We start from the raw sequence: 16,186 nt of genomic DNA, 5'->3' as shown, positions 1-16,186 counted from the left end.
TGGAGTAATCTTCTCAATTTGGCTATTTCATTACCTCCCAATTTATCTTTGTCTGAGATCTGAGTCCTTCATTTGAGCTTCATTTTGTAGGTGTTCCTTAGATATTAGAATCCAAGTCCCACAGTAGTCAAATTAAGCCAGAATAATTCTAATTCTGTATATAGATCCTACATACTGTTTTTTTGGTAACAAAACAAAAAAGCTCTAAGCAGCACTTTCTTCTGTTTCTTATATATCATACACATGTATATACATTAGAGAAATAAAACCCTGCCACCTTAAATTTCTCCTCATAGATTAAACATGATTTTTTTTTTTCCATGAGCCTTGGAATAGCTTCTGTTAGGGGCTGCTGCTGTGATTAGAGAAGGGAACAGTGTCGTGCCTGCCATTTGAATAAGGGTTTAGTGAGGTCTATAACACTGAGCTAGTCAAAGGGGAAAGCTTGAAATATACATCAAAAGGAATTTAATCTAGGCAATGCTAAAAATAAAAAGGCCCATTTCATGGAGACGTGATAATAAAAAAAATTTGGAGTGTGAAAAAGAGATTTATCATCTGGTGAAAACAGTCTGAACAGGTAGGGCATAATGCTAGCTAGTGACAAATGCCATCATCTAAGATTTCATATGTATCAAAAGACTAGTGTTTACACTGAAGTAAAGTAATTTCCCCTTATCTGTGGTTTTGCTTTCTGCTGTTTCAGTTATCCGCTGGTAACCACCCACTGAAAGCAGATGATCCTTCTTCTGACCTCTTGTCAGAAGGTCAGTAGTAAGTTACCTATTGCTAGTCACAATGCTTATGTCATTCACCACGCTTTATCTCCTCAGGTAGGCATTTTTTCATCTCACATCATTGCAAGAAAGGTGAGTACAGCACAATAGATATTTTAAGAGAGAGACCACATTCACTAAATTTTTATTATATAATTGTTCTATTTTATTATGAATTACTGTTAATCTCTTACTGTGCCTTATTTATAAATTAAAACTTACTTATAAATGTATAAGGAAAAACGTATATAGAGTGTTCAGTACTATTCATGGTTTTAGGCATCCACTGGATGTCTTGGAAGATATCCCCCCGGATAAGGGGAGACTGCTGTATATGCTAATTTACAGATTTTTTTTTTTTGGTTTAGCAATTTTAAAAGCTGCTAGTATTCACCGATGACTAGAGATATGGAATTTAATTTTTCAGTCAGAATAACTATGATCATGATATTAATATAACTGGAAGCATCCGTTCAGTTTTCCCTTGAATATGGTTAGTGTATTTTTAAGGTATGCTCTTTTTGTTGCTTGAAGTCTACTACTCATGAGGTTGAAGTCAAGATCATCAATTCTATCCTCTCTAATGCCTGTTACATTACCTAGAATAAATCTATTATGGGTTACAGACAATGCTATAATTCCAGGTGGCCATCTCATATATACTTGCCGCTGATCAAAACATCGGTGGCTAAGAGAAAATGTATTATTACTATTTGGGGGAAAAAAACAGCTCAAAATGCAAGTCACACTGTTGGCAACTCAATAGCTTCATTTTCATATGTATAATAATAACACATGCCTTAATGTGAAAGGCATTTCAGGATAATATGAAGAGTTAGCTAATTGTGCATGGGGCATAAATGATTTATTCAAGTAAAAGATTTTTACATAATTACCATATTTATTACTAAATGTGTTTGTAGGACAATGTTCAGGAAGAACCCTTTTATATTTATTTGGAAAAATATATGTCTGGTGTTTCTGAAAATAGAAGATGCTTAACAAGATAGAGAACTGTTTTTGTCCTTTAGACCTGCATGCTAACTTTATTTAAACAATTGCCCACTAACAAGTTAAACAAATGACCTTCAATAAATGGATATATTATGCCTATTTAGAAGGTTTAGCTCTACAAACATTTTATGAAATTTCTATGTATTTTACAGCACATTGGATATATTTAGTTAAATTACAATTTAACAAAAGAAAGGTGACTTTCACTGCAGTTCCAGTTGATTTTGGGTTTCAGTCTGGGATCTCTTCACATCTTCTATTTTAAAATTCTTGGAAGTGTTGCTTTGGTAGTACCAATAGCTAAGACTGGCCCTTGTAAATTACATGACATACAACTTAGAATTAATTCTGGCAAAAATAATAAGTGTTAATAAACCAAATATCCCAATATCAAGTTTAAAAATCTTTATCATTGCATAAGCATCTTTTATGTATGATACAGTAGAAATTGGTGTTCATGATTATCCTGTGAGGCATCCCAAGATTAAAAGATAACTTTTAATAAAAGTTAAATTTTACTTGATACAGTTTCAGAGTTAGGGTATTTGATTGTATTCTGCTTGACAATTGATTATTCATGTGTGATATATGAAGTGACTTTCAATTTCCCAGAATAGAGCTTATAAAACTTATGAACAGATTGAGTTCACAAAATATATTTGTATGCCAATTTGTTTAGAACTAGGAAAATATGTTTCCATGAAAAAGATGTTATTTTGTTTATACAGAAAAATTTATTGTATATCTATTATGTACCAGGCAGTACAATGATAAAAGAAAGATGACTAATATTTCCTCAAAGGCCTTACAAGAGCGGATGAGTGTGGCAGAGGTAAATGTAGGGTGCTTTAGGGATATAGACAATGGATATATAAATCATTCTAGGGTCCAAGAAAGGCTTTTCTTGAAGGAAAATGCCTGAGTAATCTTAAAGAATAAATGAATACTAGCATATTGGTTGTGTCAGTAAGAAGGAAGGTAACTAAGGAAGAGGAGCAGCATATACAACATCATGGTGGCATGAAATGATAGAGTGCATTCAGATAACTACTAGTGGTTTGATAGCTAGAGCATGGGACTGCTGAGGGAGAATAGGGTAGCAAATTTGACATATTACTTTATAGCTATGGAGAAATTTTTATGTCTCATTAACAGGGAAGTGAAATCATTAAGTTAGTACTTTGGAAAGACAATTCTGGTAGCTCAGTGGAGGATCGATTGAAGGGGTGTCACAAGATAAGGAAAGGCAGGTAATAGGCAAATGTAGGTGTCCAGGGGTGAAATGATGGAGCCAGAACTATGGGAAGTTTTATAATTATCCTCATTTAAAAAGCTTTTTGGCTTCTGCCTGTGTCCCATTTACTACAGAGGGTCAGAACAATCTCTTTGAACTGGTTGGGAAATTGATACCATATGGCTTTTTTATCCATTTCCATTCTACTTTTCTATCTCTCCTGAGTCCTACAGGCTGATCTCCTTTCTCTTTGCTTCAGTCACAAAAAAATCCTGAAAATTAAGAAAATAGACAACTGTGTGTATAGGGCATGAGAATGTGGGAATGGAATTGGAGGTCTTCAGCTATTCATGCCACATATCTGCTGGGCTCTGCTGGGACCATTCTACTATAGCAAATCCACAGGATTTATTGGATTATTTGGATGCTTGGAGAATGAAAGAAAGGGAAAAAATTAGGATTATTCTCATCCCTAATTCAAATAATGGAGGTGTCATTTATTGAGCTAAGGTTCACAGGAGGTGTTATAAAATGTGAGGGAAAGAAAAGTACAGTTTTGAGTCTTTGGGATATTCAGAGAGTCAGTTTAGTACATTTTTATGTTACTAGGACTTGGAGAAATGTGGCTGGCAGTATAGAAGGGGAGTCATCTGCCTATCGGATCTCATTGAAAATGTATTTCAGATCAACCTACTTAGAAGACTGATTAAAGTAAATTCAGGAGGAAGGAGACACAAGCAACTCTGAAATTTAAGAGGGCAAGCTGAGGAAGAGGCTTTTTGGAGGTGGATTCCTTCATTTAAACTAGAGGGATCATTAGCTAATCCTAATCCAAATATCTAAAACATATTGCCTTGAAAGGAAGGAATGACGTTCCCTTTAAAAACAGGAGTCTTCTCTCCCTGGTACAATGTTGTGGTTACAGGAAATTTACATAAGATTTCTAAGTTGCAAAATAGAATTAAAACATAGGAAAAAGTCATGAGGGGTGCCTGGCTGGCTCAGTGGGTAGAGCATGCAACTCTTGATCTTGGGGTTGTGACTTCGAGGCCCCTTTTGGAGGTAGAGTTTACATAAAAGAAACAAAGAAAATAAGTCATGAATAGGATGTAATAAATAAGTATGGTCTCTTCAAGAATCATGTTTGTTTTGAGAGCAGTGTTATTCTATATAGAACAATTTCAGCTAAACTGTAGATAAATATGCTGAAGAGAAACAGCCAAAGTTCAGAGAACTGTATAGAAAAATTCACTTGTAAAATGTTTGTTCTGACAAACACAGGATGCCATGAAATATTCTGAAGTCAGCAATTCTGAAGAAGTCTTGCTGTTCTGAAGGGCAAATTTCTCCCTGTCAATTATAGCAGAACAAAGTAATATACAATGAAAAGAAACCAGAGTAACAAAGTTTTTTTCTTCCCATGAGTCCCTGTTTGTGGACATTTTCCTTAGTTCTTTTCTTTTTGGCAAAAATCCTTTTCCTGAGTAAACAAGTTTGAATGGCTATACTTAGAGAAGTTTGACCCTTTTTATGAACCAAGAAGAGTAATCCTTAGTAAGGTGAGAGTCAACTCAAAGCTCTGTTGCTGTGCGCCCTAGGCTTTCTAAAATTTCTCAGCTTTAGGCATCTGCAACACAAGGCTAATTTTAATTGAGAAACATATCTTCTAAGAATTTATTGGTGAAACTAAATGTTATAGAGTATTTTTCCATTTTCACACATTTTAATAATCATGCTGAAGATTTAGAGTTTGTAGGATGGACAAAAGCTGTTTACTAAATCATTTTAACCAAAGACCAATCATTCATAGTTAATAAACTCTGCTGAATGGCCAATAAGATTGGTAACTTCATTTTTATCTCCACCTTCCGTAATTGCAGATATATATGACCGAATCTTACTCCATCCTGCTGAATGATAGGATTCAGTACTTTATCCTGCATTGCCTGGCATATAATATTCTCTTTGGCAAGCTGACATCCTCCCTTCATGAGCTATGACCAGCCCTGGAAAACATTGCTGACATTAAGCTCTGTTCTGCTGATGTTACACAAACTGCAGTATTTCCAACATGGCATTGTTCCAGAAATGTATGCTATTTTTCTTAGATAGCACAAGGTATTACAACAAAAAATGTCACATCTGGTCTTAGTTGTCATCTTATTTATCAGTTTGCACCTTCATCACCATGACATTAACTTTTCAGGTGTTCTTCTAACCTGGAATTCCATAGTTCAGATGAAGTAAGGAGTCAAAGTAGTCCTTTCAGTATAGGTTTATATTTTGTGTTTCTTACTTTTCTTTTTTTTTTTTTTTTTAATTTTTATTTATTCATGATAGGCACACAGTGAGAGAGAGAGAGGCAGAGACACAGGCAGAGGGAGAAGCAGGCTCCATGCACCGGGAGCCTGACATGGGATTCGATCCCGGATCCCCAGGATCGCGCCCTGGGCCAAAGGCAGGCGCCAAACCGCTGCGCCACCCAGGGATCCCTGTTTCTTACTTTTCATAGATTTTCTGTTTGGTGCTCAGAGCATATTTTCCTATTGAAAAACTGTATTGTAAATGGTAATTACATTCCCAGGCCAATTTAACCCATAATGCAGCAGAAATTCCCAAATATGTTAAACGAAAAACAAGAAAACATTGTGGCATCACTTCTTTAAGTATCTTAAAATGTATGTAAATATAAGAATATGTTAAAAGAACTTAGAAAATACTTTTCTGATATTTTCAATACTAACAATAAAGCAAATTCTTAAAGAAAACAAAGTGGTTTAAACTTTTTTTCAGAATAGTAGTAACTATAAAAAAGCAGGCTTGACTGGAAGATGAAAGCATGGATAGATATGTTTGAGGACATTCTGAAAAAGACTTTTGGCGTTTTTAAGGAGTTTAGAGGTAAAAGGTACTACTTATTTTCTATGTATAATTTAACATCAATTTTTACTTTTTATTAATAAAAATATATCTTTACCAGTTCTTCCATGCATCTGAATTGTGACTAGGTTTAATTTTTTTTTTTTTTTTGTGAGATGAAGGGAGTTCATAAATGGAATAAATCCACAGGCCTTTAAGTCAGAAACCAACGACATTTATTGTACTCTTTTTTTAAAAAAATATTTTATTTATTTATTCATGAGAGACACATACAGAGAGAGAGGCAGAGACAGAGGCAGAGGGAGAAGCAGGCTCCATGCAGGAAGCCTGATGTGGGACTCAATCCGGGGACTCCAGGATCACACCCTGGGCCGAAGGCAGGTGCTAAACCATTGAGCCACCCAGGGATCCCCTTTATTGTACTCTTGAAGCAAAATTTCTCTATTTAATTTTTGATTCTGTATGTATTAAATACACGGACTCCTTTCTCTCAATAGGTTGACTGTCACTGCCTCTCTTTATCTTGTAGCCCACTTTCTCATTTCTTTGCTTCCATTCCTCGATCTGTTTCCCAGGGAAAACAGATTTATGACTTAACTTTCTTATACTAATTACCCACCTTCAATTTTCTCTGCTTAATAGCTTTGTAACTACAGTAATTTTAATTTCTTCCTTATACTTTTAATTTTTTTGTAAACATGAATACTACTCCTTATTTTAACTCCCTATTTTATAACTACCTATTTTTTCTACTCCCCTATTTTCATTCTTGAAGTTCTATTATCTATTCTATATTGTCAAGGATGATAACTGTGACGAAGGACATATTGTCACCCTATTTCCATCCCTTATTCTGCTTTTGTAATGGAATCTCTATTTTAGTTGTACAGTTGGCTGCCCAGAGTGGATGCTACCATTTCCAGTGTCTTTTATGAGTAGGTATGGTCATGTGATTGGCCAACAGGATGCAAGCAAAAGTGTTGAGTGTGATTTCCAGAAGTGTCCCTAGAGGGAAGGTTCACATTTTTCTCCATATCTTACTCCTTTCTGCTATCCAGAATGTAGAAGTTATGTCTAGTGCTTGAGCATTCAACGTGGGTCCTGAGATGGAAGCCCTGTGTTGGTGGAAGGAACCTGGATCTCTCCTGATGAGTAGCACCCTACCTGCCTCAGAATGCTTATTTATAGACCATTCATATGAAAGGACAATAAACTTCTGTCATGTTTGAGACACATGTTATTCTCACAGTTGAACAAAGTGATAGTTAAACTCTATTTTGTAACCAAAACTGGGTCTTTTGTAATTGGTGTGTAAATTGATTTAAAAAGCTGAGAACTATAAATAGTATTCACATAATTATAATCAGGTAAATATTATTCAATACAAAGTCAAAACTTTCAAATTTTTTTTTGTGTATATCTGCAAAAGTAGCCTATATATTTTTTTGCCCCAATTGTCCCCTCAACTTCTCTGAAATATCATCTGTTTTGTTTAGACTTCCCTTATTTCATTCCCTCTGGAGATTTCTCTCCCAGAGTTCTGATTCTCCCTGTTCCAGTTTTGGACTTGATGTTTTCTACACCTGCTAAATAGCTGTCATACTGGAACTTCCATTCAGCGTTTTTAGGGAAAGTGCATTAAAAAGTTTAAGCATGGAAATGACATCTGCCGTTCTTTTTTTTTTTTTTTTCATTTTCATACAATATTCTTTTATTTTTTTAATAAATTTATTTTTTATTGGTGTTCAATTTACCAACATACAGAATAACACCCAGTGCTCATCCCGTCAAGTGCCCCCTCAGTGCCGGTCACCCATTCACCCCCACCCCCCGCCCTCCTCCCCTTCCACCACCCCTAGTTCGTTCTTGACTTACAGGATAGTTGTATAGTATGAGCTGGGAATCTCTTTTGTATTTATAAGATGATTTTATGGGCAACCACTCCGTTACCTTCCTTTGAACATTAATCCACTATTACTGTTTTTCTGTGTCTAGCACAGTGCCAGACTAACCCAATTCATAGATTTTCATTTTGATTTCTATCTTAGATTCATAAATTCATGTTTTTCATGAATGTTGCTCTTTTACTCCCTCTGTATTTTTGAGCGTCAAAACAACAAGGCAGCCAAGTACATGGTCCCTAGAGTTAGAGATCCTGGGTATTATCCCAGCTCTGTTACTGTTTGGCTGTATGATTTTTAAACAAGTTAACAGTTATTTACTCTCTCTCTAAGTCTCAATTTCCCCATCTATAAAATTGGGATAATAATAGCATCAACTACACTGGTTTGTGAGTTAATCCCTTTAGTGTTACCATAATGCCTAGAATACAGAAAACATTCAATGTTACTTATAGCTAATGCTATTAACCGTAGCATTTGTGAATTGGCTAAGGCCACACATAGAAAAGACTGAGTTAAAACCCAACTCAAAAAAAAAAAAAACCCAACTTGATTCTAGAGCCTGAGTTTTTAGTGACCACACTATTGTTTCATGTTTTGAATGCTTCTGCTGGGGAACCAGCTGCCATCTAGAATAGTGTTTGTATGATGTGTGGGAGGTGGGGGCTTAATGTGAGATGGGGAACAGAATAACCGGATCCCTTGAGGAGACTTTTCTAAGTACACATACCTGTGACCCTTTTGGAGAAAGTTTGATAAGATTTCAGGGTGGGCTGTGGCAGGGATGTGTATTTTGAATGGGCTTCTCTGGGGATCTGATGCCCCCTCTGGTTGAGAAAACTGATTTGGAACAAGTTGCTATATTTTGCCAAAGTGGAATGAATCGACTATCAGAACTCCTAGGAAATCATCCAAGAAGGAAGTCAAATGAAAAGAAAGAAAAATGTTCTTAGGCTCAGTATGCCCTGTAGAAACATTCATAACAATCAACACTTTTTTTTTTTGTATTTTCATGGCCATGACTCATATTTCTGCATGCAAAATGTCTAGCAGCTACATCAGTCTTTTTTTTTTTTTAAATTCAGCTAGTTCCTATTCGGCTAGTTTCTTCCTTTGATAAGAGGTCTTTAGTTAACTCTTACAGTACCAAATCTATATATAAACCCCAAAATGCTCACTCCTATAAATTACCTTCAAATAGTTAATTCAGTGACAGCTGAAATAAAAAAGGATCTTTAAGGATTTTCTGGTACTTCAGCAAGATTGTCACATTGCTCTTTTACCAGACACTAAAATCACTAAATCAATGCTGTGTATTTAATATATAGATTTTAAATAAAATTCTTTTACTGTAACATAAAGAGTTAAGATGTAAATAACTTAAAGCACAACAGGAGTAAAAAAGTGAATTCATATTAAATAGGTAACACTTACATGGGACTTATGATTTACTGGGGACTAAGTATCTATAAAATGTAACTCTTCTATATATGGACTTACCCTACCACACCCTGTGAAAGAAGTCCATTTATTATATGCCCACTTATTATTATTATTGTTTTAAAATTTAAATTCAATTAGCCAATATATAGTACATCATTAGTTTCAAATGTAGTTTGAAAATAATTCATCAGTTGCGTATAACACCCAGTGCTCATTATATCATGTGCCCTCCTTAATGCCCATCACCCAGTTACCCTATCCCCTGCCCGCTTAGCAACCTTCATGGGTTTGTTTCCCAGAGTTAAGAGTCTCTCATCGTTTGTCTCCTTTGATTTTTTTTTCCATTCAGTTTCCTCTTCTTCCCTTATGGTCCTCTGCACTATTTCTTATATTCTGCATATGAGTGAAACCATATGATAATTGTCTTTCTCTGATTCACTTATTTCACTTAGCATAATACCCTCCCATTCCATCTAAATTGATGTAAATGGTAGGTATTTATCCTGTCTTATCCTTTCTGATGACTGAGTAATATTCCATTTTATGTATACCACATCTTCTCTATCGATTCATCTGTCAAAGAACATCTCAGCTCTTTCCTCACTTTGGCTATTGTGGACATTGCTACTATGAACACTGGGGTGCAGGTGGCCCTTTGTTTCACTACATCTGTATCTTTGGGGTAAATACCCACTAGCCCAATTGCCGGGTCCTAGCTTAGCTCTACTTTTAACTTCCTGAGGAACCTCCACACTGTTTTCCAGAGTGGCTATACCAGCTTGCAGTCTCAACAACAATGTCAGAGCATTCCCCTTTCTCTACATCCTCACCAACATTTGTTGTTTTCTGTCTTGTTGATTTTAGTTATTCTAATTGGTGTAAAGTGGTATCTCATTGTGGTTTTGATTTGTTTATTTTTGATGACAAGTGATAATGAGCATTTTTTTTTTTTTATGTGACTGTGGGCCATTTGTATGACTTCTTTGGAGAAATGTCTGTTTATGTCTTCTGTCCATTTCTTGACTAGTTTGTTTTTTGGATGTTGAGTTTGATAAGTTCTTTTTCTTTTAAAGATTTAATTTATTTGTGAGAGACACAGAGACAGAGATACAGACAGAGGGAGAGGCAGGTTCCTCGCAGGGAGCCCGATATGGTACTCGATCCCAGGACCTGAGGATCACATCCTGAGCCAAAGGCAGGCACTCAATCACTGAGCCACCCAGGTGTCCCCTGATAAGTTCTGTATAGATCTTTGATACTAGCCCTTTATTTGATATGTCATTTGCAAATATCTTCTCCCATTCCATAGGTTGACTTTAGTTTTGTTGACTGTTTTCTTTGCTGTGCAGAAGGTTTTTTTTTTTTAATATTTTTATTTATTCATGAAAGGCATATAGAGAAAGAGAAAGAGAGGCAGAGACACAGTCAGAGGGAGAAGCAGGCTCCATGCGGGAGCCTGACGTGGGACTCAATCCCAGGACTCCGGGATCATGCTCTGGGCAGAAGGCAGATGCCCAACCGCTGAGCCACCCAGGTGTCCCTGTGCAGAAGGTTTTTATCTTGATGAAGTCCCAATAGTTCATTTTTGCTTTTGTTTCCCTTGCCTTCATAGATGTGGCTTGCAAGAAGTTGCTGTGGCTGAGTTAAAAAAAAGTGGCTCCCTGTGTTCTCCTCTAGGATTTTGATGGATTCCTACTGCACATTGAGGTCTTTCATCCATTTTGAATTTATCTTTGTATATGGTGTAAGAGAATGGTCTAGTTTCATTCTTCTGCATGTGGCTAATTTTCCCAGCACCATTTATTGAAGAAACTGCCTTTTTTTCTTTGGATATTTTTTCCTGTTTTGTCAAAGATGAGTTGACTGTAGAGGAGAGGGTCCATTTCTGGGTTATATGACCACTTTTGCAGAGAAGGAAGTGGAAAGGGGTTAACATGCCCAAGTTGCACACCTAATCAAGTGAAGGAGCCAGGGATTGAAGCCTGAGGCATCTGGTTCCAGAACCTGTAAGCTTACCCTTACTGCCTCTCCCTGCACCAAAGGAGAGAATGGAGAAATAAGCTTGTGGCAAACACCTAAAAGATATCAGGTGATGAGCATAAAATAAATTACCTTTTCCTTTATTATTTCAGGTCTCCAAGTCAAATTTTTTCATATAGGACACCATAGCTCTCCACTCTGACACATCATCACGTCATCTGGGGCATCCCTTTCTCCCTGCCCTTTCTTTCCTCCAAGAACTATAAGGCTACGTAGTAGTGTGCATGTCCATATAGAGCCTTGTGTTTTCTTAGGCTAACTCAGTGCGTCTTAAGTTTTAGTTTAATCAGAATCACTTGGTATGGGCAGTCCGGGTGGCTCAGCGGTTTAGTGCTGCCTTCAGTCCGGGGCATGATCCTGGAGACCTGGGATCGAGTCCCACATCGGGCTCCCTGCATGGAGCCTGCTTCTCCCTCTGCCTGTGTCTCTGCCTCTCTCTCTCTCTGTATCTCTCATGAATAAATAAATAAAATCTTAAAAAGAAATCAGAATCACTTGGTGGACTTGTTAAAGCTCAAAATTCAGAGTTTCTGATTTAGCAGTCCAGAGTGGGCCTGGAGAATTTGCATCCTGCATGCCTCTGCCACCTCCCATTTCACTGAGATATAATTGACAAAGTTGTCATATATTTAAAGTGCACAATGTGATGGCTTGATATACATATATATCAGAAATGATTCTCACCATCAAGTTAATTAACACATCCATTACCCCACATAGTAATTCTTTTTTGTTGTTGTTGTGAGAGCACTTAACATCTATTGTGTTAGCAATTGCAAGTACACAATACAGTATTACTATAGTTACCATGCTGGATGTTAGATCCTGAGAACTTTTTCCTCTTATAACTAAATGTTTGTACTTTTTGAGCAACCTTTCCCCATTTTCCCCAGGCCCTAGTCCTCATTTTCCCCAGGCCATAGTCACCATGATTCTATGAGTTCAGTTGTTCTTTTAAAAGATTATGTCAATAATTAATACCATACAGCATTTGTATTTCTCTATCTGGCTTATTTCACTTAGTGTAATGCCCTCCTGTTTCATCCAAATAGAAAGATTTTTTTTTAATGGCTGAATAATATTCTGTTGTATGTGTATATATATTCTGTATGTGTATATATGTTGGGATATTGATTATTTTGCTATAGAGTTGTAAGAATTCCGTATATGTTTTGGACATTAACTCCTGATTAGATATATGGTTTGCAAATATTTATTTCCTATTCTGTAGTTTGCCTTTTCATTTTGTTGATGGTTTTTCTTTGCTTCTTTTTTTGCTGTGCAGAAATTTTTAGTTTGATGTAGTCCTTCTTATTTATTTATTTGCTGTTGCCTTTTTTTTGACTCTTGTCTCTTTTTTTTCTTAGTCTTGCTAAAAGTTTGTGTATTTTGCTTATCTTTTAAAAAAAGCAACTTAGTTTTATTTTTTCTATTGTCTTTCTAGTTTCTATTTCATTCACTTCTGATCTGATCTTTGTTATTTTTTCCTTCTGCTAACTTTAGGCGTTGTTTCTTCTTTTTCTGGTTCCTTAAATTATATTGTTTATTTGCGATTTTTCCTTCTTTTTGAGAGAGAGAGAGAGCACGCACACATGTGTGTGTGCTAGAGGGGGAGGGGCAGAGGGAGAGAGAGAATCCTAAGCAGGCTCCAAGCCAGTGTGGAGCTGACCTGAGCTGAAATCAAGAGTTGGGCACTTAACCGATTGAGCCACCCAGGTGCCCCTCTTTTTTTTCTCAATATAGGCATGTATTGTAACAAACTACCCTCTTGTAACTGCTTTTGCTGCAACTCATATATTTTGGTGTGTTATGTTTCAAGATATTTTTTGATTTCCCTTTAATGTTTTTTGATCCATTGATTGTTCAGGACTGTTATTTCTACATATTTGTGAATTTTCCAGTTTTCTTCCTGTTATTGATTCCTTGTTTCATACAATTGTGGTTAGAAAAGATGCTTGATTTAATTTCATTCTTAAATTTGTTAAGACTTGTTTTGTGCCTAACATATGATATATCCTGGAGAATTTTCTGTGTGTACTTGGGAAGAATGTACTCTGCTACTGTTGGATGGAATATTCTTTATACATCTGTTAGGTCTATTTGGTCTAATATTTAGTTCAAGTCCAGTGTTTCTTTATTTTCTGTCTGGATTATCTATCCATTGTTGAAAGTGGGGTGTTGAAACCCCTTACTATTATTGCACAGTTTTCTATTTCTCTCTTCAGATCTGTTAATATTTGCTTTATATATTTAGAACCTCTAAGAATTTATGTTTTTTTTTTTTTTTTTAAAGTTCCTAGGTAATGGTTTTACAGCCCAGGACCAAACTTTGAGAACCATTGACCTAAACCCACAGAAATAGGAGGGTAAACTATATATTAGTATCTAATTTCTAAGATGAGGACAATAAGCATTTGTAAGCAATAAATATACTTCTAGATCTGCATATTTTGAGCCTATGCATAGTACAGTTTCTATGTATATGATTTGGCTAGAATTTTGGCCTTAATTTTCATTTCCCTTTCCTTCTCTCACTCATCAGCTTTGATATAACCCACATTCTATTCTTGCTCATCCTTTTGCCTATTCCCTGCCCTGATTTTCCTTCATTTAACCAGGTGTCAGTAGGTAAGTTTGAGTAACCGTTACATGACATAGGGCTACATTTCTTGGATCTACTCTAATCATCAGAGCCCAGAGCCTGAGAATCTGGAAAGATGGTACGTAGTTGGAGTCTAATTTCTCATTGGTGGTGTAAGGTGACATAAGATTTAAGCACACAACCTTACCTCCTCCTTGAGACTGGTGTCCTTATAAGGAGAGGCGATCAGGACACAGAAGGATGATCATGTGAGAACACAGTGGGAAGGTGGCCATCTACAAGCCAAAAAGAGAGGCTTTAGAAGAAACAAACTTGGGACGCCTGGGTGGCTCGGTGGTTGAGTGTCTGCCTTCAGCTCAGGGCATGATCCTGGGGTTGAGTCCTGCCTCAGGCTCCCTGCAAGGAATCTACCTCTCCTTCTCTCTGTGTCTCTGTGATAAATAAATAAAATCTTAAAAAAAATAAACAAACTTGTTGACCCCCTCATCTTGGACTTCTAACACACAGAATAGTGAGAAAGTAAATTTCTGTTTTTTAAACCACCCACTCTGACATTTTAAAAATAGATTTATTTATTTATTTTAGACAGAGCCAAGTATGGGGCAGAGGGGTGGATGGAGCATGGGGAGAAGCAGAGGGAGAGAAAGAATTTCAAAAACACTTCCCACTGAGTACAGACCTTGATGTAGAGCTTGATCTCACAACCCTGAGATTATGACCTGAGCTGAAATCAAGAGTTGGACACTTCATCAACTGAGTCATCCTAGTGTCCCAACTGTGGCATTTTGTTATGGCAGCCCTAGCAAATGAATACAACAAATGAATGGAGAGATCATAAATACTTTTAGAAAACAAAAACAAAACAGAACACCCACAAAAAGAAATGAAAATCAGACTGACCTTGGACTTCTCATCAGCAACACTGGATATTAGAAGATAATGGTGCAATAGCTTCAAAGTTCTGAAGAAAAATAATTCTTAATCTAGAATTCTATACTCAGATAAGTATCAATCAAATATGATGACAGAATAAAGATACTATCAAACATATAAGAGCTCAGAATGTTTTACCTGCCACACATTACTTATGGAGGTTGAAGATAAATTTCATAAAAGAAAGTTGTAATTACAACATAGAGGAAGAGATCAACTTCAGATAAAATAAGCCAACCTAGAAGAGGAATGAAGGGAAGGCACCAGTCGAGGTGCAGGGGAGTGGCGGGGTTGTCAAAATTCAGTTGGTATTGTCCAGATGCCTGAGTACTGATTCTGTAGTGCAGGATCAAAATCCTCAGTTCCACTGATCAAGGGTGGTCAGTTTGGGAAAAGAAAAATATATCCCATGAAATATTTGGGACATACTTTTACTAAAAATACCACTCATTATTCTGAAATTCAGATTTAACTGGGAGTTCTGTATTCTATCTGGCAACTCTATACTGGTTGAAAGGCACTAGTTTTTGCGTTTCTTAGCACCTTGCCCAATACCTGGCTCATAAGAAGTGCTCATTATGTAGTCAGTGAAATGTCATTCAGAAAGTGTCTGCACTATAGGGACAATGAAGCATTAGGGGGAAAAACAATTAAGAAACTGTATTGGACTATTCAGGGGCTCAATTGCTAGCTATTTTACTGCTTGCATAATTTTAGAGACAGAGCATGTGACAGACAACATCTCATAAAGTTCATATTTGTTTATTAATGAGCCTTTACTTATCAGCAAATTCTTTAACACACCCTGAATCCATAATACATTGTATTCACTATTTGCTCTAAATCTAACATTTAACTTTGTAGCATATACTTCTATTTCTGGAATTTCTATTTAATATAGATTTTTTTGTATTGATTAGTTATCTCAAAATCTTTTAAAAGCATTTTGTGCTCTGATACATGGAAGTTCTGCATAAAGTTCTATTTAGCTGAAAAAAATCATGGAAACAAAATCTATTGATCAGTAGGGGCTAATTTTGATGGACTATTTGAAATAATTACAGTTCTACATTTTAAAGATATGTATTGCAACAGAAACCTTATTGTGTTTATCTTTCAGAAAGAAATTTCTTGGCTTTTTTCTTGTTTTGAAGATGGCAAAGTGATAAATTAAAATTCACAGCTTATCAGTGTGACAGAAGATTAAAAATAGAGGAATTTCAAAACAAACCTTTATATTTCTAAAAATATATGAAGTGCTTCTTTATGAATTTTCCACAGTTTGTTTTTTCTTTGGGGAAAGAAACCCCACATTTGATCTGCATTTGATTGACTGTAAGACAAAAGTCAAGTTGTTCTAATT

The 16,186-nt window shown here is 36.1% G+C and overlaps 1 protein-coding gene across 2 annotated transcripts in view; it reads left to right on the top strand.

The window, feature by feature from the left end:
- Window positions 1–16,186, top strand: part of FSCB (fibrous sheath CABYR binding protein) — a 274,498-nt gene that overhangs the window by 52,652 nt on the left and 205,660 nt on the right. For both annotated transcript variants that reach the window (XM_072838420.1, XM_072838419.1), the window contains exon 2: window positions 707–767. In XM_072838420.1, coding sequence (XP_072694521.1) covers window positions 707–767 — 61 coding nt within the window. The remainder of the gene's footprint in view (window positions 1–706; window positions 768–16,186) is intronic.

This window comes from Canis lupus, chromosome 9 (assembly GCF_048164855.1).
Source record: "Canis lupus baileyi chromosome 9, mCanLup2.hap1, whole genome shotgun sequence".
Classification (NCBI taxonomy): Eukaryota; Metazoa; Chordata; class Mammalia; order Carnivora; family Canidae; genus Canis; species Canis lupus.
Note: the sequence above shows the minus strand (reverse complement) of the source record. Positions and strands in the feature narration are given on the sequence as shown.